Here is a 27,416-nt window from a genome sequence, read left to right on the forward strand (position 1 = left end):
TCTGCTCTGCTTGCTCCAACAGAGCTCCCTCTTCCTCTACCACCAGAGGGGAATTGACCCTGGCTTCAGCCTGGCTTGTTTATAAAGGCCAGGCCTTGCCCCCTTCTGGTCAGCTGACCAGACTGGTTGTCTTGGCAACCCACACCTGTGCTACCCTGGTGAGTGACTGCTGAGCCCCTATTCCTGTTATCAGTAGCAGACACCTTAGCGCCCTGCTACAGGAGGCTAAAGCAGCACTGGAGCGTAAATTAGCTTCTGGGATTAAGGATAACAAAAAGTTCTTCTTCAAGTATATAGGTAGCAAGAAGAAGTCTTGGGGTAACATTGGATCCCTATGGGGTGGGGCAGGGCAGGGCAGGGGAGGGCAGTTGGTGATGGACGTGCAAGAGAAGGCAGAACTCTTTAACAAGTTCTTTGCCACCACGTTCCTGTCTGCTGACAATGGGGTGCTCTTGGGTTTCATAGTTTCATAGTAGCTAGAGTCGGAAGGGACCTAGGTAGATCATCTAGTCCGACCCCCTGCCTTAGCAGGAAAGAGCACCGGGGTCAGATGACCCCGGCAAGGTGCTCATCTAACTTCCTTTTAAAAATCCCCAGGCTAGGAGCCTGCACCACTTCCCCTGGAAGCTGGTTCCAGGCCCTAGCCGCCCTGACTGTGAAGTAGCGCCTCCTAATATCTAATCTAAACTTACCCTCCGCCAGTTTGTGACCATTATTCCTGGTCACTCCTGGCAGCGCACGGGGGAACAGGGACTCCCCCAATACCTGCTGATCCCCCCTGACCAGTTTGTAGCAGGCCACAAGGTCCCCCCTTAACCTTCTCTTGTGGAGGCTAAACAGGTTCAGGTCCCGTAGCCTCTCCTCATAAGGCCTGCCCTGCTGACCCCTGATCATACGAGTGGCCCTCCTCTGAACTCTTTCCATATTGTCCACGTCCCTCTTGAAGTGTGGCGCCCAGAACTGGACGCAGTACTCCAGCTGCGGCCTGACCAGTGCCGCATAGAGGGGGAGGATCACCTCCCTGGACCTGCTCGAGATGCATCTGTGGATGCATGACAGGGTACGGTTGGCCTTCTTGACTGCCTCCCCACACTGCCGGCCCATGTTCATCGTGGAGTCAATGACGACTCCAAGATCCTTTTCCGTCTCCGTGCTGGCAAGAGGGGAGTTCCCCAACCTGTAAGTGTGGTGCCGGTTCTTCCTCCCCATGTGCAACACCTTGCACTTATCAGTGTTAAACCCCATCCTATTCTCATCCGCCCACTGTTGCAACCTGTCAAGGTCAGCTTGTAGCCTATTGCACCCTTCTAGTGCGCCCACATCCCCCCACATCTTAGTGTCATCAGCAAACTTGAACAGGGTGCTTTCTACCCCGTCATCCAAGTCACTGATGAAGATGTTGAACAGTGCGGGCCCGAGGACCGAGCCCTGCGGAACCCCACTGCCCACATCCTTCCAGGTCGAGAAGAACCCATCCACTACCACCCTCTGGGTGCGGCCCTCCAACCAGTTGGCAACCCATTTGACCGTGTGGGCATCGACACCACAGCCTCCCAGCTTTTTGATGAGGACAGAGTGAGAGACAGTGTCGAAAGCCTTCCGGAAGTCCAAAAAGACTACATCCACAGCAACCCCTGCGTCTAATGATTTGGTGACCTGATCGTAAAAGGCCACCAGGTTGGTCTGACAAGACCTGCCACTGATGAACCCATGTTGGTTGCCCCTGAGCATGCATTCCCCCGCAAGGCCCTCCTGGATGTGTGCCAGGATAATTTTTTCAAAGAGCTTACCCGGGATTGAGGTAAGACTAACTGGCCTGTAATTTCCCGGGTCCTCTTTTTTTCCCTTTTTGAAGATGGGGACCACATTGGCCCTCTTCCAGTCCTCCGGCACCTCGCCAGAGCACCACGAGTGCTCATAGAGCCGCGCCAGGGGTCCCGCAATGACCTCGGCCAGTTCCTGTAGAACCCTAGGGTGAAGATCGTCCGGACCAGCGGACTTGAACACGTCCAGCCTCTCCAGAAGTACCCTAACTAACTCCTCGCTAACCCCTGGCCCAGGCGTGTCTCTCTCGACACAGGGAGCAGGGAGGTGGCTGAACTGGTCCCTACTTAGGAAGACAGAGGCAAAGAAATCGTTAAATATGTTAGCTTTGTCATCTGGCGTGATGACTAAGTTGCCCATCGTGTCCTGCAGGGGCCCCACATTACCCGGGACCCTCTTTTTACCCCCTATGTATTTGAAGAAGGTGATAGCGTAGAGAGGCCCAGGAAGGATGCAAGTCCCCCGACTGTTAGTTCAGACCTAGTTAAGGATTACCTGGAGGGCTTAGATGTGTCCAGATCGGTGGGCCCGGATGACCTTCATCTGTGGGTGCTAAGAGAACTGGCTGGTGTCGTCATGGCGGAGCCGCTGGCACGGTGTTTTGAGGACTCCTGGTGCTGGGACCAAGCCTCTGAGGACTGGAAAAGGGCCAATGTGGTCCCTATTTTCAAGAAGGGGAGGAAGGAAGAGCTTGGCAACTACAGGCCAGTCAGCCTCACTTCTATCCTTGGGAAGGTCTTTGAAAAAATTATCAAGGGCCACATTTGTGAGAGCCCTGCAGGGGAAGCGATGTTGAGGGATAACCAACACTGGTTTGTGCCAGGCTGATCCTGCCTGACTAACCTGGTCACTTTCTATGACCAGGTAACAAAGAGCTTAGATGGGAAGGAGGAAGTCGATGTCATCTTCTTGGACTTCCAGAATGCCTTCGACACAGTGTCCCACCCAATTCTGGTGGGCAAGCTGAGGGACTGCGGCATTGACGAATGCACAGTCACATGGGTGGCAAACTGGCTCCAGGGGAACACCCAGAGGGTGGTAGTGGATGGCTCGATGTCGACCTGGAAGGGTGTGGACAGCTGAGTCCCCCAGGGCTCAGTCCTTGGGCCGGTGCTGTTCAACATCTTCATTAGTGACTTGGACGAGGGTGTGGAGAGCACCCTGTTCAAGTTTTCCGATGACACCAAGCTGTGGGGCAAAGTGAATACACCTGCAGGCAGGGACTGCATCCAGGCAGACCTGGATAGGTTAGAGAAGTAGGCGGATCTGAATAGGATGCGGTTGAACAAGGACAAGTGCAGAGTGCTGCATCTGGGGAGAGGGAACCAGCATTATGGTTATAAGTTAGGGGCTGACCTTCTCAGCAGCACAGAGGCAGAGAGGGATCTTGGAGTCAGGATGGACTCCAGGATGAATATGAGTCGCCAATGCGACGAAGCAATAGGCAGGGCCAACTGCACCCTGTCATTCATCAACAGGGGCACCACTAACAGGTCCAGAGAGGTCTTGCTCCCCCTTTATGTGGTGCTGGTCAGGCCGCAGCTGGATTACTGTGTCCAGTTTTGGGCACCGCACTTCAAGACAGACGTGGAGTACCTGGAGAGAGGCCAGAGGAGGCCACTTGTATGGTTGAGGGCCGCTGTGGCCAGCCCTATAAGAAGAGGCTGAGGGATCTGAATCTCTTCAGGTTCCACAAGAGGAGACTGAGCGGGGTTCTTGTGGCTGCCTACAACCTTATCAGGGGCCAGCAGTAGGGATTTGGGGAAAGTCTGTTCATCAGGGCCCCCCTTGGAGTCACTAGGAACAATGGGCACAAACTGAGGGAGGTTATGTTTAGGTTAGATATTAGGAAGAACAACTTCACTGTAAGGGTGGCCAGAGCCTGGAATGGGCTTCCTAGAGAGGTGGTGCTCTCACCTTCCCTGGAAATCTTCAAGAGGAGACTGGACAGGCACCTGGCTGGGGTCTTATGACCCCTGCGACCCCCAGTGCTCCTTCCTGCCCTTGGCAGGGGGTTGGGCTCGATCTGTCTAGGCCCTTCTGACTCATTCATTCTTTGATTCTATGATCTTTCAGGCCTTTTTTTAGCTCTTGGAGGGTGAGTCAGTTCAGAGAAGTGAGGAATCAAAGGTAGACTCTAGGGCTAGGGACAGACATTACACAGAAACCGGTTTAAGTGATCAGAACCTGATTTAAATGTGTAAGAGAACAGATGTTCGGTGCACATAAACCAGTTTTAACATAGCTAAAACGTTGTTTGAGATAGACCTGATTAAATGTAGTATCCAGAATGAAGTGATTTAGGTCAAACTGGTTTATGCCATGTCTGTCCCATACCCCTTGCTGGTTTAAGACGAACTAGACTTCCTCAGCATCCCGGCATGCTCTCTGGGCTAGGTGGGGCTCTCTGCCTCACAGCAGGGCTGCCCCCTAAACCCTTCTGCTCTGTGGCTGGAGGTCTGGCAGAGACTGCAGGTGCAGCAGGACTGCAGGTGCCATACCCCCAACCTCGCTGCTGGATGCTCAAGTAGGAATCCACCCCCGCTCCCTTCCTCCCATCTCCCACAGCACAGACCCCAGCCCCAGGGACCCTAAGCATGTGGCATGCTAACTAATGCTGAGAGGTGTCTGTGTGTGTGTGTTTCTCCAATTTCACTGGGACGAATAGGCCTTTTTGGAGCTAATCAACAGGTCAGCTGGTATGCCATGTAAGAAGAGTTTAAACTAATAAAGAAAGGCTATTGTTTTTCTGATCGGGCTAAATTTTGACATTTCTATTGCTGTAGTCCACAAGGTTATCTAGTTATTTCTTCTCAATCAATCTTCTAGCTGCCTTTTTCAGCATAACCTATTGTCTTTCTTTTAATCAACTCCTTATCCAATTTGAATTATGGCATCAATATCTGTCTTCTGCAGTTGAGTTAACAATTTCCTTCAGAGACACAGTGAAAATGCTTTGACCAAATCTAAATAGATTGGGACCCCAGTGCATTTGCCCTTATCTAACAGGGCAACTTTCTTATTATAGAAGGAAATTAAAGAGATTTGACACTATATTTAATGGATGAAACTGTATTGCTTTTGATCCATTTTCTGTTTACCTCCATGACTTTGGTAATTCCTTCCTTCAATATTTGTTCTAAGACCTTGCACAATGTTGAAGCCAAGCTAACTATCCTGTAGTTCCCTGGGTCTCTCCTTCCCCCAACCTTTTTTTTTAAATATAGGCACTAAGTTTCCTGATCATAAGATTTCCTGATCAGAGGCTAACATCTCCCAGTTGAACTATTCATTAAAGATCCTCAGATCTTCATTCCTGAAATGGCCCCAGAAGGAGCAGTCGGGTATACGACTCATTGAGAGACTTGCCCCACAGGTTCCTCTTCGGAAATTGCTGAATGTCTACATAAAAGGAAAGGCTGTTTTGTGTATAATTGCAAAGTAGCTTTCTTGTTTTCTTTCTTCAGTTTGATAGTAAAAAGAATCTCTTTACAAGGTTAGAAATATATGCTCTTGAAAATAAACAAGGCAAAAAGTGTGGGGTGTGTGCAAATTTACACGTGCTTTTTTGCATTTTTTATTTGCAGGTCATTGTACCCTGAGTACTCATATTTTAGTAGGAAAAAGGCACTATACGTGAGTGTATGTTGGCAGAAGAACTTTTTTGTGAGTAAATAACTGATAACAAGGAGTTTCAGTGTTGTGGATGGTAGCAGCACCGGAGGCCATTATCCTTGTGCCCCACTCCCTCAAAATCAGTGGCTGTTGCTCCAGTTGCCCATCCATACTGACAAATAGGATACTGTGTTTGGTAATCTACAAAATAATGAATAAGTCAGATTTAGAGCTTGTGATAGAGACTTGCATAGATACAAATGAAGAGCCCTTTCCTCTGCATCTGTAATGTCTAAAACACCAAATAACAGAAGTATTCTAACAGCATTTAAGTCAGTTCATTTAGACAATGTGTTAAAATATTAACTCAATACTTCTGTATAATTTTCCATGAAGAGAGATCTTCAAGGCGAAGAGTGTATGTGAAATCTTACTGGTAGTGTCAGAAAGACCCAAGATCCAAATAAGCACAGAGATTAGTGTGAATGTTTTCTAGTTTTAAAAGGGATTTCTGATTGAGCTCATTTAGCCGAGTCAAATGACCCTTCTTTGTCGTATCCTTAGAAGATAAGTTGGCTCCATAAGATACTATCTATGTAGTTTGCTATACAGAATGTTAGCTTCTGTTGTGTAGCCCTGTTGGACATGGGCTACTAACTAATGTACAGTTTAATGCACAGTATAAGCTAGCTTTTTTCAGAGTAGTTCTGGTCAATGTTGCACTTAGGTCACTTGCTGCTGCCTTTTATTTTTATCTAAACCATGGCTTGGTGTTGCTAACCCTGGTGGAGCTCTCCACTGGATATTAGTAAGGGATGAAACTGAACATAAAATTGTCTAGATCAGATAGGGCCTAAAAACCTGCCAACATTTGTGGAGTCTGGTAAGTAATATGGTAAGGTAAGGTAGTGTTTCTATGCTGGATGTGAGTTGAAAGAAAACACTTAACACATTTATTAAGAGGCTTGGTTGAATCTGTCTGCAGCTGGTCAGTGGTAATTGCACTTCGTCATTAGGCTTTTGGTCTCACACCTCCAAGTGTGAGGTCTGGTAAATCTTTCAGGCTAGGCAGAGCTTTTTTGTACTCCCACTAATAGAGTCTTCTGACATTTGGCAGTGGATAGTCCCCATGCAGTGACGTGGTCACTGCAAAACAAAAAATCCCTATGTAAAGAACACAGAACGTGTATTATTATAATAATCTCTGCAGATAATGGGTCATCCACAGAGACCCCTACATATAATTTGTAATTGGCTTCATTGTAGGTTTTCTGGTAGCTTCAGTCTTCGCTTTAGATGACATGGCCTTCATAACAATGTTTAGTTTCCTTGTATATCAGCACTCAAAATAGATCCTTGTAGTAATGCGTGCTCTGGTAGCTTTTATCTCTGCTTTAATTGCCAATAACAAGTAAAAAGTATGTGAGGTTTGCTAACATTCAATTCTCCAAGAGGAGCTGAGAACTCACGCCACATCCAAGGATATTCTGTTCTTATCTGAACAACAGAAAAAGTCAGAAAAAGGATGTGAATTCTTCTTTCTTAACATGTAATTATAACCAATTGTTTTAAAAAAAAGACTAGGAGTAATTCAAAATGTTTAGCATGAAGTCTCCCTGAGTCAGCTGCAACTTCTGGACACATATTGCTAATAATTGGACAGTAAAGAATAGAAATCCTGGTCTCTGCTAAGGTTGCTTGTTGTTCTGACAGTGTATACTAAGCAACCCTAAATCCTGGAGAATTCCGAAGTGGTGTAGAGCTGTTGTAACTGAGTCTGTGCTATGACTTTATCCAGGGGCACTTTATCATGACTATAAAAACTAGCAAAACATGGCTATTATGATTAGAAAAATATACAAACACAAAACTTTAGACATCTAAAAATCATAAAAACAAAACAGCTATCTCTTTGAAGCTATGATATAGGATATGTTCAGATACAGAATAGTAACAAGAATCTTGTTAGTGCATGCCCACTTTTTAAAATTCCCAGAGTGCCCATGAAAGTGGCAGCAGGGGAGCTTTAGGATCCCCAGCTGCTACCTGGATGTGTACAGTAGGGCTGTGAGAAATTTTGCCGGCAGTTTCATTTCAACGCTTTCAACTCGTTTCGATCTCAAAACAGCAAAATCTAAACAAAACAGAGAGCATCGAAACAGCCTCAAAACGAAACACGGCAAGTCATAATGTTTCGAAATTTTCAAAACATTTTGAGTTTTGAAGCTCAAGCTGGGCTTGTCTGCAGGGAAACAGAAACTAAAGTACGGAGAGGGAGGGGGAAGGGGGAGAAGGAGTGCTCTCATTATTGACTGTGTAGCTGGCCAGTGACTGTCATCCTTTCCTGAGGTCCCTTCCAATCCCAGTGCTCTGGGGGAGGGATGGAAAAACTGCATACAAAGCAGGATTGTTTGAACTGCCCCACTTTCTGGCTTGGGGTCAGTTGAGTGGGGGAGCATCTTAACAAACGCACAGTGTCATCCACACATCACAAGGTTTGCCTTTCAGCAGCTAGAGGTGCAGGGCCCCAGAATCCAGACTCCCCCTGCACCTCTCTCCTTGACAGCTGGCAGGCTTTGTGGCTTTGTGCAGTTTCCCCCAAACCCCTGTACCTAGCTCCTTGAAACTTGGCAGGCGTCATGCCCTCCAAAGGGGCTACCATTTCTGCAAGTTTCAACCAAATCAGGCCAGGAATTATAAAATTATAGGCTGTCTTCCCATTCACAGGCTGCAGGGGAAGGCAGGAAACCTTACCTGGAGTCAGGATTGGGCAGGGGAGCTCTACATGCACTGGCAGCTGGCATTCATGTGATTGGGGTTTGAGGAATTCTATGCTCTGTTCCCAAACTTGTGTATGCCCGCACCCCATCAGGGGTGTGGACGCTACGTTCACTGCCGGCCGCCATCCGCAGGCGGTCCAAAGGGACTGGCGGCATTGCCGCACTACGTACATGAGAATGACCTCCTCAAGTCCCTTTCATCCCTAATTTTCTATGATCCTATGACTTAGACTTGACACCAGTAGGCTTTCCCTATGCCTGAAGAAGGGTGTTTGTGCCTGAAAGCTTGTAAAGAACTATTTTTCCAACTATTTAGTTGATCTAATAAAAGATATTACATTTTACACAAAGAACCTTATCTGCCTAAGGTGATAGCGTAATATTTTTAGAGGTCACTACCACTGATTGTACTGCTTTACTGGATGTGTGATGACTCTTTACTGATGGTTTATATATAAATGTTAACTTTGTAATATGTAAATAGGCATGTATGGAAGACTTAGAAGGAAGAAGAAGAAAAATAAATGTCCCTACATTACTAAAAGCTCAGAGGTTAAAAAACAGGATACTACTGGGCTTCTGCAAATTTATGGTAGTGTAAACAGTGTTACTGAAATTCCCATTGTGATTTCCTTTTAAATGTCAGAGCTGTTTAGAAAACAGATAAATAAAAGAAACGGTGTTGAGTTTTTTAAAAGGAAGTTAACAGTCTGTTCAGTGTCAAGAGCGCATAATGATTATGAATCAAAAGAGAAAATGAGTCACCTTGACATTATCAGGTTTAGGCATCTTGTGAAGAACCTATTCTATCTTTTGACCTTTTCAGTTTAATTTAATTGTACTATATATGACTCTAGTGATGTAGAAATAAAGATAACTTGCATCATTGGTTGTTATAGTGACAATGCAGGTTAGCTGGAAAAAGCATGTGTTTTCTTCTGGGTTTCAAAACTATCATTTCAGGGAACATATGACACAGGTTGCAGCCTCTTCTTAGTATTATATACATTGGTACTGCATGAAATTCATATATTTTTCTTTGAGAGCAAAATTTGTTTTTTGAATTCTTTATAAAAATCTTTTAACTACAGATTTTAGATTTTAAATGTTTTATTTACATGTCCTATAATAAGAAAAAAATACTTGAACATATGTTTTAAATCATTTTGGTCTACATTAAAATAAATGCTGTGTTAAGCCCTGGAAGAGAATTAAGTCATGTAAAGCTATTTGCTTTTTCCCCAGGCTAGTGAATAAAGGCTTTGCAAAGTGTTTTATGTAAAATCCTTTCGGGGCTGGGCTTTTTAAAGCTTCTTTTAAAATATAGCATTAATACAAATATGAAATATGCTTTGAAAGTGGCAGGAATTCAAAAAGAGCTGATCTAAAAAGCACAATACATTGTTACCAGGGAAGTAGAAAATTTCAGTCAGAACAACAAAATAACTATTTTTTATTATTGAATCTTGTTTATCTTTACTGTATGGGAATACACACTATAAAACTCCATGACTTTAAAGGCCCTCAGGATGGTCTGTAAAGTCTTTCACTGAGGAGCGACTGGATGTGGTTCTCTAACCCTTTCATATGGGATGACACCTTTTTATGTGTGGATCTCTTGGGATCTTCATTAGGTAATCTCCAAGGCATTTTATACCCTCAGAGACCTTCCTGGATGGAAATCCATCAGCACGTAGTTCTTCAGTGCAAGTTAACATACTTTATCTGTGCTAACTTGCACTTTGGTGGTTCCAAAGAGGATGGAGCTAGACTTAGTGTTCTTAGTGGTGACAGATGATGACAGAACTAGAAGCAAAGGTTTTGAGTTGCAGTAAAGGAGGTTTAAGTTGGATATTTGGAAGAACTTTCTCACTAGGAGGGTGGTGAAGCACTGGAACAGGTTACTTAAAGAAGTGGTGGAATCTCCATCCTTGGGGGTTTTTAAGGTCCAGCTTCACAAAGCCCTGGCTGGGATGATGTAGTTGGGGATGGTCCTGCTTTGAGCAGGGGGTTGGACTAAAAGACCTCCTCAAGTCCCTTTCATCCCTAATTTTCTATGATCCTATGACTTAGACTTGAGCCATTTGTCATTTTACTACCACTTTCAAGGAAGTATGTACATTCATTTGAATACAAGAATTATTGGGTGAGGCCATTTGACCTGTGTTTTATGATAATTTGGTTTATCTTGTGCATAAAAATACCCTCTACTCTTACCATTCAGTTAACTTAGATATCACAAAGACAAAGCCACAGCATGTATGAACAGCATACATATGGATTGTGTAAGAAAAAACATAATGGAAAAAAATTTATAACTAGAACATTTTCAAATCCTTGTATCAGTAGTTCTCAATTTTTCTTTAGACTCAAGGCACCCCTTATCAGACTGAAGAAATTTCTTGGAAAATGCCAGCTCCTAGCTTTTACTTTTCTTTAGCCTATGGAAAAATAATAGAGTAGTTTTCTTGTTAAGAAATCAGGCTACAACAGATCAGAATATCTTTGACACTATGGATTCCTATTGGAAATCTCTGGGTTTATCTTGTGAATAAACATCCCAGTTAAGAATCCTAGCATCCCAGTTGAGAATCACTGCTGTAACTTAGTGTCATGTCTTGATCTTGTGATTGGTCAATGCAGTAGATGAAAGCTTACTATTTCTGCAGTATGTTTTTATTTATTATCTCAAGTGCTAATGGGTTATACTCTGAGTACTGTAGGCCCCTAGTTTGGTCCAGGTGCTAACCTATGGTTCTCATTGGGCATGTCTACACATGCACAGTTAATGAGCATTAGTCCAGTTTAAGGTGCATTAAAGGCATGTGTCTACATGTACGTGCATTAAAAATGGTGATTTTTAGGATATTTGAGCCTAAATTTTATGCCTAAATTTAATGTGCCTTAATGTGCATTAGCACGTACACATGTAGATATACACCTAAATCGCCTTAATGCCCCTTAAGCAAAGGGTCCTTAAGTTTAGGTGTGTGCAAATACACATGTAGACTTGCCCATCGTTCCACATTCTATTGTTTTTCAAAGCATTACTTCATAAAAACTATTTTAACTATCCTTTTCCCCTCTATATATATGATCTGTGGGATTGATTTTAATGTCTGTGCTGCGTAACAGCTGGTGATAACTGAAATCTGTCCAGCCAGTACCTTAATTCAGTTGTAAATCCAGCAGGGTGAAAATCAATTTTACTTTCCACTGTGATTTCACAGGTTGCATTTCACTTGTGTCCTTATGTCAAGCTTCTTAGCCATTACAGTTCTACAAATCAGGTTCCTTTTATCCTCTGCTCACCTCTATAACACTTAATAGTCACCACTGGAGTTTAAGAGCTCTCATTTCCCTTTGCAGTAGTATAAAACTGCTCCTCAGTTTTATACTATTGCATGAGGCTTTGCCAACTATGTTTGTTTTCTTTCTGGGCTCCAGAATTACTTGGCTCTGTATGTAATTCAAGAGATTAGTACACGCAGTCCTCAGACTTATGAAAAAATTGGTTCCTGAAAACGGTGTCTTAAGTCAAAATGTTGTAACTCAGAACCAATTTTCTCGTAAGAAACAATGTTATAAATGGGGATTGGTTCCTGAACTAGGGCCCGATACCCTCTTTTCACCAAAAATACCCCAGAATGTTGTACTACTCAGTCAATTATAGATGAGCAATATAGCTACATGAATATATTTATATTGTAGATAGCAATCATATTGACTTGGAAAGACTTCTTTGAGGTGACTTTGCTAGACTTTTTGAAAGGGTTTTGGTTGGACTTTTTGAAGGGTTCTTCTCAGGAGTTTTGTCTGCAGGTTTTTCTGGAATCTTGTCTGCTTTTTTTTTAAAGAAAGTGTCCAAGGAAGTTTGGACAGGTGTTCTCCAGGGAGATGAGTGATGCAGCGAGCTTGTTCACTGGAATGGCATCGCATTGGATCATGCGTTGTAAAGTTTAAACTGACATCATAAAGTTGAAACAGGATTTCAATTTATAAATGTTGTGAGTGTGAAGTGTTGTAAGTTGAGGACTGCCTGTACCCCCAATCTTTTGGATTCACAAGTAACATAGCTATGAAATCTGAGGGAGTCATGGGATTTTCATAAACACTCTGGTAGGTGGGATTTTTTTTAATAGTCTGGCAGTAATATGTTCTATTGTGGCATGGTTGTGGTGATAGGATGGGTGCTGCTTTTGAAGACCATTTATGGAATGGGGATGTTGGGGTTTGTGTTGGGCAGTTCCCATAAAGAAACTGCTGCAGCTGAAGTGGGTTGGAAAAAGTAACCTGGGCCTTTTCATGTCTGATAAAAACTTATTTCAGGGAAGTCCTGCTATTTTGAAGAGTATGAAAGAAAGATTTATGCCTTATAAATCCTTATACATGCAAAAGTGGGTGCTCTTAAGGATAGGCTAATGAAGACATCTGTGGAGGACTGGGTATGCCAATCAGGGTCGATGGACTCAGCAGAATTTGGCCTGTGAATTTCAAATAGTCTTGCAATGATCAAATAACATGAATTAAAATCCAGGGTCCCGATCTAACTTATATTTGCATTCAACAGATATTCCATGATTTATTGTTTTGCAAGGAGTGGTGATACCTATACACTGACGATGCTGTTGGGTTTTTTTAAAAAGCTTTTAAATACATGCCTGGCATACTGATGTATTGTTTTGTTCAGCTATGTATGATGCAACAGTACTTGCATATGTTGTTTATTTTCCAAATAATATTAATACTTTCCATAACAGGCTCTTCATTCTCTACAGTGTCCTATTGGATTGTTTAATTTATAGCCTGTCTTTAGCCCTCCCTCTTGATGGCAGCTCTGAATGCCAAAGAGTGTGATTTTTTTTTTTTGCTTGTCATGAATGACATAAATCATTTCCAGTGCTGAGGCTATGACCTTTCTTCAGTTAAAAAATCTTCCACTTTTAACTTTATTTTGTTTCTTGTTAACAACGGTAAAAGATTTCTCTACATGGGGAAGTTATCCCATGGAAAGTTAGTGTGTCAATTTTAAAATAACTCCCTCCATATATGTGCTCTTATTCAAGAGTAAGAACATTCACATGGCCAGTTCTTGTAGAACAGCTATTCCAGTCAATGTCTCTGTGTAAAGAAGCTCTAAACCTAATTTCCATGTGATTTATCTACCCTGTGCTAACTTGTATCCTCACTTTCACCTTTGTGACTTTAATTAGAAATTGCTATGCTGCAGCTGATTAGAAATTGCTATGCTGTAGCTGATCTTGCCCAGTAACCTGTCTCTGAGAGTGGGCAGTACCAAATGTGTTAGGCTGTGGTTCTCAATCTATGGGTCATGACCCAAAAGTAGGTTGCAAGAACATATGAAAGGGTTGCAAACAAACTTAAAAAATGGATTCTCTTATAAAGGAGAAACCATGGGGAAACAATGGCTTTTCTTGCAGGCTGGCAGAGTTCCAGGCTTCAAGGGGTTGCCTGGGGCTGATTGCGGCCTCCCTGCCCCACACGTGTCCCCCCCCACACACACTGGGGGCTGGGGCCTGTGGTAGTGAGGGGAGATCTGAGCGGGTCAGAACTGGCCATCAGTGTTTACAAATGGGTCCTGGTACAAAAAAGGTTGAGACCCCCTGTGCTAGAGTGAGGGATAAGTAATCCTGCAGAAGGCAGTTCTGGGAATGACTTGCTCTCAGTTTAAAAGTGAGCTCTTGCCGTGAAATTTTGAAGACATTGTACATCTCCTACAACTGGTACACAAACCCTGGATGTTTTGAAGTGCAATCCTTTTTGTTTTTTTAATTCTGTTAAGCTATGCTTGAGGCAGATGGCTTACAACAGGGAACTCTGACACAGACCTCCAATTGCACACTGGATGAAAAAGTGCTTTTTCGTAAGTCTTTTTCACTCTACTGACTGGAGGGGTCCTTGTTCTTCAGTATGAAATATGACTGAAGAAAAGTATCTAATCTACCCTTTGCTGGGTTTGTGGTTGTAGCCATGTTGGTCTAAGGACACAGGCAGTAGGCCTGTGCGAAGCAGCTAGTATTTGCTTTGGATTTGGATTTGGCCAATTCAGGGGACAGCGATTCAATTTGGCGATTCAAATCACTGTCCCAAATCGACTGCATTGACTCCAACTCCCTGGAGTATCCTCCCTTTCTACCTTTCCTGTCACACCTTGATGTGTTATTTATAAGGCTTTGGGAGGTTGCCCCCAGGGCCCTCAAGTGAGCCCAGTCTAGGTCCACCTTGCTCCTGGGGCATTATGTGATGGCCCTCCTGGCACTGTTTGTGCCTCAGGGCACACCACTTGCCTTTACAGGCTCTTCATTGCCTTCTTCCATGCCTGTATTCATGTCCATGCCTCACAGATGTTACTTTAAATTGTCCACTGGGCCATCTGGCCCATCCATCACTCCAGCCAGCCTGCAAGATTCTCTTTTTCCTCTAGGCTGATTATGTTGTGCAGGACAGATTTACTTAAGCACATGATACTGAGTTAAATAGTCTATAGTACAGTAATGCAATGAGGTAAACTTCTATTTTTGGTATTATTAATTTAAGAATATTTCATTTATAAAATCTAAGGGAATAATTAGCCTTTTAGGGTTTTGTAGTTTTTATGCACTGCTTACTGAATTCTTTTCAAGCACAGTAGTCAAGTGCAAGTTCAGGGATTCATGTGCCAATGCAGAGTTGCTTAGAGGCTCTGGGCTTCATTTTGCCATTGGAGGAGGTGGAGTCTTTAAATAAAATGTCGCTGGTAACAAAGAACTTTTTAGTGTGTTCGGGTAAGGTGAATATTAATGGGATATAGATCACTCAAGGGATTAATAGTAGAATGTGGGGTGTTTCACCACCTTCTTGACACCCTTGAGCTTAGGGGGCTGATCCAATAAGTAAGGATACTTGTTCAAAACAGACTCATATGACCTAGAGATAATGTCACAAGTATTCTCAGATCATCTGGTTGGAATGTTGATATTAAATGGGCACTTTCCTTGAAGCTCTCAGCAGAAAGGGCATAGAACCTGAAATGTCCCCTTGTCTCAAAGAAATCACTTTAGCATGTGGCTAAAACATTTTATCAGTATAGCCCATAAAAGTAGTTTTTTTGAATAACTGTCATTTTAAAACTTGTTGTTATTTCAAAGGAGACTACTAAATAAGTAATTTAGCAGGAATTTCACCACATTATGCATGGGACTAAGGCAAAAGGAGGCAATGTTCTGTCCTTTACCAGGCACATGGCTAAAATTTTCTATTTCTATTTTGAGATCTACACTTAGAAATAGGAGATCCTTATTGTTATTATTAGAACGTGATCCATCTTTCCATTTAGACCATAACTCACTGTTGTAGGAAGTCCTAAAATAAAGACATTAAAATGTCGTAATTTTATACAGAAATCTATATTGGGTCATTTTAAATGTTTGTACAAGATCAATTTTTCTTTTCTCTAAAAGTTCCCTTTGGTTAGATGCATGCTGTTGAAGAAGCCCAACTTCAAAGGTAAAGGTTATAAAAATTAATACTGAATAAACCAGGGGTGGGCAAAATCTGGCCCATGGGCCAGCTTGGGCCTGTGGTGGACTGCATTTCCCAGCAGTCTCCGCGCATATTGCTGTGGGTGGTTTCCATGGAGATCCCAGCAGTGGTGGGTCTGTGACAGTAGGGGGCCAGGGTTTCCGTGAAGACTGGCCCCAGCAGTGCTGGCAGGGCATGCGGCTAGGTGGGGAGCTGCTCTGAGGCCAAGATCTTGCAGCATGGTTTAGGTAGGGGTGTGCAGACCATGCCTTGGCTTTCGACCAGGATGTCACTGCTGCAAGATCCCAGCCCAACAGCAGCTTTTCCACCCAGCCACATGCCCTGCCAGCATTGTTGGGGCCCATTTCCTCCATTGAAACCCTGGTCCCAAGCTGTCATGACCCACTGCTTCTGGGGTCTTCATAGAAACCAGCCACAGCAATATGGGCAGGGGTTGCTGGGAAATGGAGTCTGGTCACTGGCTGGATCCACCATTTTGCCCACCCCTGGAATAAACCCTTAAAAGGACCAAATAGTTTCTACATTTTCCCCCTATTTTATATTGCGGAGAATAAAGTTGATCAACTTTATTATTTCATTATTTTTCATTAATATTATGCACGGAAGAAACAAACAAAAACCTATGGGATAAATGCCATTAAAAAACTAAGAGACCAATAGCTTGGCTGTTCATTCCCAGATTCCAGCCTAAAATTACATAACTCTTACCATGAGCTGGCTTCTATTGTTCTAACCCTTTTCTCCAAAACCTTTGTTTTAAAAGTGACTTAAAATAAAAGTTTTATCTAATGCTTGTCATAGACCTCAGGAAAGAAGCTTCTTGCAGGTTCCAAATACAATTGAGTTTGTTGTATTAATACTGGAAGGGGGAAACAACATTGCTGCAGTAAATCCACTTTTTCTGTTGACTGAGAAGTTTTGATGAGGGATCTAAGGAACAGTTATTCCCTTAACTATGAAATTTGTTAAAATATAAGTGTAAAAATATCAAGGTTTTTTTCAGCGTTCATTAAGAATGGACTGCATCATTCATTCATTGTTTTGTAACTGGGAAGAGTAATGGGGACTTTCCCAAAATTATATTGATAAAAACTTCCATCAACAGTACTTTGGTATATGCTTTATTTACATACTGTGTTTATTTGGCAATGATCAGGAGGGGTTTATTGCCTCAGTGGTAGGCATTTAACTTTTAAGCTATGATACATGAAGTGTTGGAGTGAACAAGCACCATACAGCATCACTGTTAAACATAATTTCGTGTTTGATATCACTACTGCATATGAATTCAGCCTATTATTTTCTACTAGGTGGTAACAGAGACATTAATGATTAACTATTCTGTGTTTTGATTTTTAAAGCGTTTCCTTGGGCAAATGCTTCTTAGTAAGAAAAATCTAATCTTTATTTCTTCCTTTTGTAAATTCTTATCCATTCAGTGGAACAAGTTCCTGTGGAGCCATACTATATTCCGCTGTCTCAAGCTGAGGTGCTGCAGGAGGGAAGCGATGTTACTATGGTTGCCTGGGGAACTCAGGTCAGTAAGACTTGTATAAGATACTTATGGAGCCTATCACCTGCTGTGAAAATGGATTAATGAAATGTGACTTATCAGGAAAATGAAACGGAGCCTCAAATAGCATCACTGAAATAAAAGTAGCTATTTATAGCATGGTAAAAGACACTTGCTCTACCCTAGTTGGTGTGCTTGGTTTGTTTCTTCTGGATCTTTGAGGGTTCTTGGTCCACCTCTTAAATTTTTGAGAAATAGCTTTTCAAATTTCTCCAGGTAACTTCAAACTTTTACTAGATAGAACACCTACATGCCTAGGAAAAAAAATTCAAAATACTAGAACTTTTGGTTCAGAGATGATACCTTTTATTAGACCAACTAAGAAGTTGCAAAAAAAGTATCTTTTTCTGCAATTTTTCGGGGACATGTGCCCTTCCTTCTCATGGAAAATGTAAAGATGGTACAAAGTCCCCATAGGTAGAAAATAAACTTATTTTTTGCACAGAGGAAGCTGAAGGTGGAAGTCTGTTCCTCTGGGTCCATGAGAGTGTCTTTGTGAGTTGCTTTTCTATGTGCAGATAAGGCAGGATTCCTTAACTGGTGGTGTCAGGTGGCAGAAAGGCAGGGAGGTGTAGAAATCTTTCTTCTTCTTCAGCAATGTAGTTTATATCCAAAACTGGCTAAAATTCAGCTTAGGGTAATTTCTAAGCTGCCCACAATGTTCACAATTGTTTTCCATAACCTTTGTAAAACTAAAAGATGTGGAAAACTCTTTTAAAGCTTGGGAAAAACATAAATTATAACCCCCCAACACACATATGTGCTATATATTTTTGCATGTAACATGCACCCAAGTGAAACATGTGCCTTGTTTTTGGAAGGCAGCAGAATGTAGAGACAGAGAGTGATTTTTCTAGAGTCATGGCTGAGTGGGACATAGAGTGAGTCTTCCTGGAAATGGAGTGTGTCCAGAAAATGTGGCATCTAGACCTTCCTGGTGTGGCAGACTGTCTCCTGTGATGCCACACTTCCTGCACACTATGGGCACTTGCACACATGCAGGGAGATTGCTCTTATGCGCTGTAATTCCAGCGCATTGGAGCAGACTTCATTAATTGTCAGTCTGCGGGTCCATCACAACTCAACTGAGTCTGTTGGAGTGTGGAAATGACTGCACTCCAACAGACTCCAGTATCATGTGTATCAGCATCCCCACACTGAAAAATGGTGGCAGGGTGCATTTGATGAGCTTTAGTTCAAAGTGTCCCTCTACCATTTTTCAGTGCAGGGACACTGATGCATATGACGCTCCAGGCTCTTTTAATTAAAGTGCTGCTCCCCTCTCCTGCATCCTGGAGTACATCTATAAATGCCCTACATTTTCAGGAGGACTTATTCTGTATCCCAAAAGGTGAGGCCCCAGATCCTTGCCCAGGGCAGTAGAAGAATTGTTGCTTCTTTACTGTAAGTAGTTCCTATATAAGTTATTGTAAATAAAGTCTTGTTTTCACATCACAACCCTTATTAAGATGCTGTCAGCAGCTCACTAGCTGCTTTGGGCACAAACTGTAGTGCTCAACTAATAGCTGTGGCTATGACAGAGTTAATGTAAGACTCCACCCATTCATTTTATTGAGCAGACAGAAGTGGTAGCCTTCTAAGCAGCTGCATGGCATGTACCCTGTCTCCAGGAGTACTCCTTTTCCAGTGAAGAAAACAGCTTCCTCACTTAAAATATGCACTGCAATATTGGGAGGGCTGATTTTGGTGGAAAAGATGAACACTGTGTGTGAAAAAAATATGATACGTGCATGTACACACAAGCATGTACTTCAGGGTTCTCCGACTGATGTGGTTGCTTGGGAAACAGTGTTTAATGTCTTTTGACCCTGAGCTCTTTACAAATAATATTCATAACTTGAAATACAAAATTTGTATTTTGATCAGTATCTGCTCATATACTTTCACTTGAGAGAAGAAGTATAGGAGGACAGCCAGTATTTTTATTATCTTTTGTGTCTCTGGGAAAGGTTCCAGGAGAGGATGGCATAATTTCCATCACTAAAATATAGTATTAGTTCAGTCTGCTTTTCTTTAGAGAAACTGTGATCTCTATAGCTCTACACAATGGTGTTTTGTATTCTCTTGGCATGCATGTTAATATCTAATATCCCCGTTTTGACACTATATTGGAAGAAAATCAAAGCTGCCTTCATGCTTTTGACCATATTTTTATGTTCATCTTCAACATGATAAGATTGCTTTATTTCTCTCTGGAACAGGAGAAATATATTCCCTTTCTAGACAGCTAGGTAAAATATGTCTCTGAGGTAAAATAGACAAAGCCTAGTAATACTCTGTTTAAATCAAAAACAGTGTGTATTGACAATGTTCACAGTGCTGTGACATTGGAAATAAAAGGTAGGGAAAAGGTTGCATATAGCAATACCTTGAAAGGTACCTCTCAGGATTAGAGTAATAAACACTTCAGATATTCTTGCTCTATAATATTGTGGAGAGCAGCTTGTCTTTGACAGCATGTCAGAACTTTTAAGAGTAGCATCTCTTTTGAGCCTTTCAGAATGCAGTCCAAATAGAGATCCTGGAAACCTCTGAATTATTAATAATAATAATAATAATATATGATTTTCTTTAATGCTCTGGATATTCAGAAGTCCTTTGCAAACTTCTACTAATCTGCATAACACCCCATGAAGGAGGCAGGTAAGTACGCATCTTTATTGACACAAAAGAAAACAGAGAGGCCATAGTATGCAAAATATGATTATTTCACTTTTGAAATATCACCGGAGATCTCTTTTGTTCCAGCCATTGATCTTTCTAAAATATAAAGCAAAAATATTCTTGTTTTGCAGCACTTTTGTTGATTTGTCTTTTAAATTCATCTTTCCTCCTGCACTAAATCATTTTATCCATAATCTTTAATGTTCATGGTTTAGTATAAACAAATGCCCTAAATGGAATTTAATCATGTTTTCCAGGTGCCTGATTAAGAATTACTGTTTAAGCACCTGCTGCTTTAGGTGTTCCTGAAACACATGAAATTAATTTGGTATCTTAAATTATCACACTTTTAACTCATTCTAAAAAACACAAATATATTAGAGAAATATATCCTTAGGCATTTCTATATATGCATACATAGTAAAGGTTAAAAATTGGCAGGGTGGAAAAAGTGAGGATATAGCTGGAGGTACAGATATATAGTCTTGTGATAGAGGCACTGGGCTGTGGATCTGGGGCATCTGGGTTCAATTTCCACCTCCACAGGTTTCTTGTTTTGTCTCTGGCATTTTTTGTTTGTTTGTTTTTGTTTTGCTTGAATACTTTAGCTCTTTCTTCCTTTCTTTCTTTCAGCTGTCTAGTCTGTAAACCCTCTAAAGCTGAGGTGTTTTGCACAATGGGTTTGCCTTACACAATGGGTCTTTAATGTTCATTTTGTCCCTAGATATGACTGTAGAAAGCTGTGTACAGTAACACAGTACCGTCTAGCTATCTTTTGGAAAGGATAAGCCAGGACCAGAAACCATTATTACTATTGGTGTATCCAGTTTGCACAAGACCTGTTTTTTACACTTCAGTCTTCAAGATGCATCTTTATAGGTAGCCATCCATCTTTGCCACAGTGAGTGGGTAAGAGTTCGAGTTGAAAGTACGCATTATCAAAGCTGGAATTGCTCTTCAGACTATCAGCAGCAAGGGGAAAAAGCCAAATGCCTGGCTGTGGTAGAAAGCGAGCAAATCCTAGTTTATCCACAAGTAAAGAACTAGATCATTTGAGATAATTCTCTTTAATAGTTCTCATGCAAACTGCTCAGGAAAGATTGAGAAATTTAGTAGATGTCATTAGTCAGCTGATGGCAGGAGAGAATGTGCATCTAGATAGCACATATTCTGCACTTCTGTAACCAGCATGCCAGACGTCACCTTCTCTATCTGCAAAGGTTTTGAATGTGATAATCATTTTATACATTTGGTTAATATTGTGCATGCAGTCACGCTACAAAGCTTGCAGTGTTAGATAATATATGATGCATGGAGTCTGTAGGAAAATATATATTTACCTGTTAAACCATTTTTATCTTGCTTTAAAAGAAAAGGAAAAAGAAAGCTGTTCTCGAAAGTTCATGGCCAACCTCTGCCTTCATTTATCCTTTAAACTGCTGCCTTCCTGGTTAGGAGAAAATTGTTTTGCAAGAATCAGGTAGAGGTTTTAGAAATCTTTTGGTTTTTAAATTTATGTAGCTTTTACAACTTAAGAAGTCTTCCCCATCATTTTATCCTATAAGCATGTACTTTGTGAATGGTGATGTGTACATTACAAATAATTAATCCCACTCAATGCTGCTTTGGTAGTTTTTACCAGCATCAGAACATTTGTTAGTGACCATAATATTGGTCTTATAAAAGGCTGTACACATATATTAAAAGATTTTGTAGGCAAGACTAGAAGATGAAATATAATATTTATATTCAGTGTTGTATTTTACCGTTATAGTGTTGAACAATTCTCTTTTTAAATAGCATACTCAATATGTAAAGGATGTCAGAAGATGGAAGCTTGCAAGAACCTCTTTAAAAATATACTATTAGAAAGATTTCAGCTTTGGATAATGAATAATCTATTTTTTATCAATCAAAACTAGCTACAGTCCATTTCCATATGGAGGGAGAATTATACTTATTAAATGTTACAGCCATAGTCATGCTAATATTTGAAATTAATCAAAGTCTGAAAGTTTGAGTTGTTGTAGCAGGTTGGCAGGTAGACACTTTACTTTCTCAGTTAAGTCAATTGCGCTCTCATTTTGGATGAAGAGAACTTTAGGCCTTGACAGTGCTTTTGTTACTTCTTAATCTATTCATAATTTAACACTTCAAAAACAAGAAATGGATTGAATCAACCTTAATATTTTACAGTGTTATTTACCAGAAATTAAATGAATTGTCTCTGTTGAATAAAAATTCTAAATTTTTAATGCTTAGTACTTGTCAGTTGTTTTTGAGAGGTATTTATTGGTTTTTAACACAGTATTGAAGTAATAATGAGAAAAATGCTTGCTGAATAACTAGTCTGTTAATTTCAAACATTGCTGTTACCAAATCAAATAACAAACTATTCTTTGTCTGATATTTGTATAACTGGGTAAATTTTAAGCATCACATTAATATTTCAATCCAATTTGTGAATTACCTTGCCTTTTCAGGTGCATGTAATCAAAGAGGTAGCAACCATGGCTCAGGAAAAGCTTGGTGTGTCCTGTGAGATAATTGATCTGAAGACTATTTTGCCCTGGGATACCGAGACTGTTTGCAAGGTAGGAAGATAACACTTTTTTAAAAAAAACAAAGGAAGATATACCCGTGAATATGAACAGCAGTTTAGTATTGAGAAAAATATAGCTCCAGTGTGCTGGTTGCAGGTACGTGGTGGGAGAATTTATGCAGCGCACTGAGGGAGCATCTGTGTAGCCTAGGGGGCCTATGGCTTGCCCTGGAGTGGCTCACAGGTACGTGGCCCCCACTAGTGAGAAGCACAGTGCATTTGGCCCCCATCTATTTTGAAGCTGGACAGCCTTGGTTTAGCTAACAAAATAAAGTGCTTGAAAATCAATTTTTCCCTCATGTTTTTGGCTTTTCCCCATCCCCTTCTGGCATCCAGAGTTTTGAGGAATTTCCCTGAGTAATATATTTTTAAATCTTATGATCTTTTAAATTTTTGATCGCACTTTTTGTTCTTGCACAGAGGACAGGACTGCACATTTGGGGAACCTGGAGCTAGGTTCCAGGTGCCCCACTTGGCAGGGGAGCTTATGTAGCAGCAAAAGTTCAGCGTGCCTTGGAGTGTATGGAGGGGGAATCCACATGTTGTTATATGGCCCAGAGGGACCTGTGGCCCACACAGATGTGGCCCCACACTGCTGAGAAGTTGGAGAGCCCTGTAGAGTATCAAGGAAAATGGACTTTTTTGGTACAAATTACAATAGTTTTGTTTTTTCACTTGTCCTTTTCTCTTTTTTTTATTTTATTTTTTTTTGAGGGTTGGCATGATGAAAGTGTGTTTTCTGTGTGTCTGAGTAGTGTTGAAAACATTAAGAATGAAAAAAAATAGGTTTTCAGGTGCCTCCCTACCCTACTTTCTGCTTGACATGGTTAAGCACCTTTTCCCACATGCTCTTAGCATTCTCAGAAATTTAATTTTCAGCTGAAAACTCATTCTCATATCAATCTGAAGGTGAACTTGTCTGGAAATTTTGGGCCACTTCCATTAATTTGTATTTTAAATATGCCTGTAAGGAAAGTACACACTACAAAATCATACAGTTTCAACTGTAGAGGAAAGGGAGCCATCACAGGGGAGACTGTGGTTATGGCCTATTGTGGTGGTGGTGGTCTTGCTGAGTTTCGGTGAGGAGTCAGACTTTGGGAGTGCTGCAAAGCTTTGACTGATATTTGCATTTTGCAATAATAAAAAATGCAGTGGTCATGTTCTCAAGACTGTTCAGGTGTCAAGCTGGAAAATAACATTTAAAAATTAGTTCTATAATTAGCAGGGTGGAAAAAAACATTAAATCTGGCCAACATTTTACTAACACTAACATTTTTGCTATTAATACTGAATAGAAAATAGAGACAGATGAAAAACTTCACAAAAAGGGAAAATATTTGAAAAAATATTTTTACATGAACTTTTGTTCTTTGCTGTACAAAAGGTGGTTCAGCAGTTTTCTGTTTTAAGGATGGGATTTTTAAAAAAATGTGTTTCTAAAAGTATTAATATAAAACTTCTACCTATAGTATTCTGTAGTACTGGGCTTCTCCACTTCCCACAGGCTACTGGTGGCCTGCTAAAAAATCTCAGTCTTCTTGTTCTGTAGAGATTTTTGTATATGATTAAAAAGCTTGTGATATCAGATGATTTACCTATATTTTACATTCTTATTTAGTGTATATTTTGATATGCATATTTTCATAGCATCTGTATAATATGTGCTTGCATAATGTTACTTTAAATTGCCAATTGCTCAAATTAAGAGTGAGAACTTATAAAGGGGGATAAGGCAAAATGCTGTGTTTATTTATTACATGAAGCAGATACATAAGCTTGGACACACCAGTCATACAAACGGACATACACAAGCATACATACAAACAGACGTAGACATACAGACAAAACCACTCCAGTAAGTTACAGTTACCAACAGAAGGTACTCAGTGTCAGCACTGGATGGCTGGGTCCAGGCTTATTGAGGGTGATAGGTGCAGGGGAAGAACAGACATGCCTGTGTTCCATGAGGTTGCAGAGAGTGGATTCCCTATCTTGGCTTGTCTGCATCTCACTTTTATAGAGATTTCAAGTCTTTGTTCAGCATTGGGGTTTTTCCATGCTCAGTCTTTAATTAGAGGTTGTTTCTTCTGGTTAGCTCAACTTGAGGTCATTCCAGTAAAGTTGGTATCTTAGAGTTATTTCAATCTTGATCTCTGCCTTGAAGCATTATGTAGTCGGTATCTGTGTCTTGAAGCATTGTGTAGTTAAAATGGCAGGATATGCAAAACTCCTTCTTCTATCTTCTTTGCACCTGATAACAGACGAGTTCTTCAGCCATCCATTAATTAGCTTAGTTAGTTTACTATTTGGTAACTTATACGTTGATGCCTTGTTCCTTACACAATCAATTAAATCTTCTGTTTTCATGCAAATAGTTACCGTTCTTTCACCATTCACCCTTTCACACAGACAGTCACATGCACAGGGCATATGAAGTTCATCTACTCATGTCAAGCAGGGAGCAAGCACAAAATGGAGTTTTAGTTGTTCATAAAAGACAGAGGTTTAGCAATTCAATACTATTATCATTTAAGTATAATAAATAATATGCAAAAATTCATACTACAATAAAATAGCACTTCTGTAGCAATGGTTGGGTGAGAGAGGATAGTGTAGAGGGAGGTAGTTGTCTATATTAGTCTGAAGTCAGGCAGGATTGATTTGCACCATACAGACTAACTAAATCAGTGGTGTATAAGCTTTCATAAGCAGTGGACTTACTTCATCAGATGCTATGAAGGGACTGCAGGAAGTAGAACATATAAATAGAAGGCAGTGATTGGAATAGAAAGGTTAGGGAAGGTGGAAAAAAAAGGGAGCAGTGCTAGGAGAGGCAAGGTAGGTAGGAGAGAGAGAAGCAAAGCAGTTAAGTTGGGCTGTATGAAGCTTTGGTCGCTGATTCGATTTGGCAGCTGAATCTCCGAATCCAAATTGAATCAGGAGACCCTTTAATCTCTCTGAATCGATTCAGAAATTCAATGATTTGGACATAGACACAGCTTTAAATGTTTTTTCTATGTAGCTCAAGGTAGCAGGTGACTCATAAATGCTGAGATGCTGGGGCAGATGGAGTGTCCCATGAGAGCGTATGGGGAGGGGGCCGTGTCCCTGCGCACTCGGCAGCAGACCCAGAAGTTATTCTGATCCACTTCCAGGTCCACTGCAGAGCACACAGGGGACCCTCCCCTGCCTCCTGGTTCAGTGACTGGTGCCTCCTGGGGCTGAGGGGGCACCTGGGTTCCCCACTCAGCCGATCACTGTCATTATTGTAGTTGGATCTTTACCTTGTTTGCTTCATAAAGATCTTAGTGAAGTATCTTAAAAAGAACATTTATTTTGATGAACTTGTTCAGAAATATGAAAAATGTTGCTAGCTGACCAGAGAACCTACATATAAATATTACCTTTTTTTGGTTTTGGATCACTGCATAAACTTTTTAGCTCCTTTAGTGTCTTCAGTACAGGCAACCCATCACTTAGTGCTGTTTCACTATAACACTCATTTTAAATTGATACCTGATTTCACTTAGCGCTCAATGAGTTTTGCTATAACACTCGCAGGCAGCATCTTCGGATGTCAAATCCTTTTGGTTTTGCTTAATGCTCGTTTTTTTCAGGAATCAATGAAGAGTGCTAAGTGTGGGTTGCCTGTACATTGTACTTTGCCTCAACCAGACTCTCTATTATGTACAAAAATCTCTTTAAGTCAAGCAGTGTATCAGGCTTAAATTGTGTAGCTTGTTGGAGGAGTTGGTTGAGCCTTCAGGGCTGCTGACACTCAAGCTATTAGTGCAGTAGTCTGAGTTTCATAGTTGGTCGGGTCGGAAGGGACATGAGCAGATCATCTAGTTCAAACCCATGGCAGGAAAAAGTACTGGGGTCAAATGACGCCAGCATGGTGTTCATGTAGCCTCCTCTTAAATACCACCAGGGTAGGAGTCAGCACCACTTCTCTTGGAAGTTGGTTCCAGATCCTAGCTGCCCTGAAAGTGAAGTAGCGCCTCCTGATGTCTAGTCTGGATCTACCCTCTGCCAACTTCTGACCGTTATTTCTAGTCATTCCCAGTAGTGCTTGGGGGAACAGGGACTCCCCTAATGCATGCTGGTCCCCTCTGACTAGTTTGTAAATGGTCACTAAATCCCCCCTCAGCCTTCTCTTGTGGAGGCTGAACAGGTTAAGGTCCCATAGCCTCTCCTCATAGGGCCTGCCCTGCTGCCTCCTGATCATGCAAGTGGCCCTCCTCTGGACCCTCTCCATGTTGAAGTAATGACTCCAATATACTTTTCTGCCTCTGCATTGATGAGAAGGGAGTTCCCCAGCCTGTAGGTATGGTGCTGGTTCTTCCTCCCCATGTGCAGTACCTTGTACTTGTCAGTGTTGAAACCCATCCTGTTCTCATCCGCCCACCCCTGTAACCTGTCTAGCTCTGATTACAGCCTATTCCTCCCTTCTAGCATGCCCACTTCTCCTTACATCTTAGTGTCATCTGCAGTTTGAACAGGGTGCTTTTTACACCCCCATCAAAGTAGCCGATGAAGATGTTGAACAGTTCAGGCCCAAGGACTAAGCCCTGCGGAACCCCACTGCCCACATCCCTCCAGGTCAAATAAGACCTGTCCACTACCACTCTCTGGGTGTGGCCCTCCAGCCAACTAGTGACCTATTTGACTGTGTAGGTGTCAATGCCACAGTTCCCTAGTTTTTTAATGAGAACGGGGTGAGAGACAGTGTCGAAGGCCTTGCTAAAGTCCAGAAAGACTATGTCCACTGCTACCCCTGCATCTAAGGATT

At 41.6% G+C, this 27,416-nt stretch overlaps 1 protein-coding gene across 4 annotated transcripts in view; it reads left to right on the forward strand.

Moving 5' to 3' along the window:
• BCKDHB (branched chain keto acid dehydrogenase E1 subunit beta) overlaps positions 1–27,416 on the forward strand; it is a 311,484-nt gene that overhangs the window by 81,028 nt on the left and 203,040 nt on the right. For all 4 annotated transcript variants that reach the window (XM_090035453.1, XM_090035443.1, XM_090035474.1 and 1 more), the window contains 2 exons: positions 17,201–17,298; positions 22,503–22,613. In XM_090035453.1, coding sequence (XP_089891579.1) covers positions 17,201–17,298; positions 22,503–22,613 — 209 coding nt within the window. The remainder of the gene's footprint in view (positions 1–17,200; positions 17,299–22,502; positions 22,614–27,416) is intronic.

Source organism: Crocodylus siamensis, chromosome 1, assembly GCF_052110815.1.
Source record: "Crocodylus siamensis isolate JL-2025a chromosome 1, ASM5211081v1, whole genome shotgun sequence".
In the NCBI taxonomy this organism is placed as follows: Eukaryota; Metazoa; Chordata; order Crocodylia; family Crocodylidae; genus Crocodylus; species Crocodylus siamensis.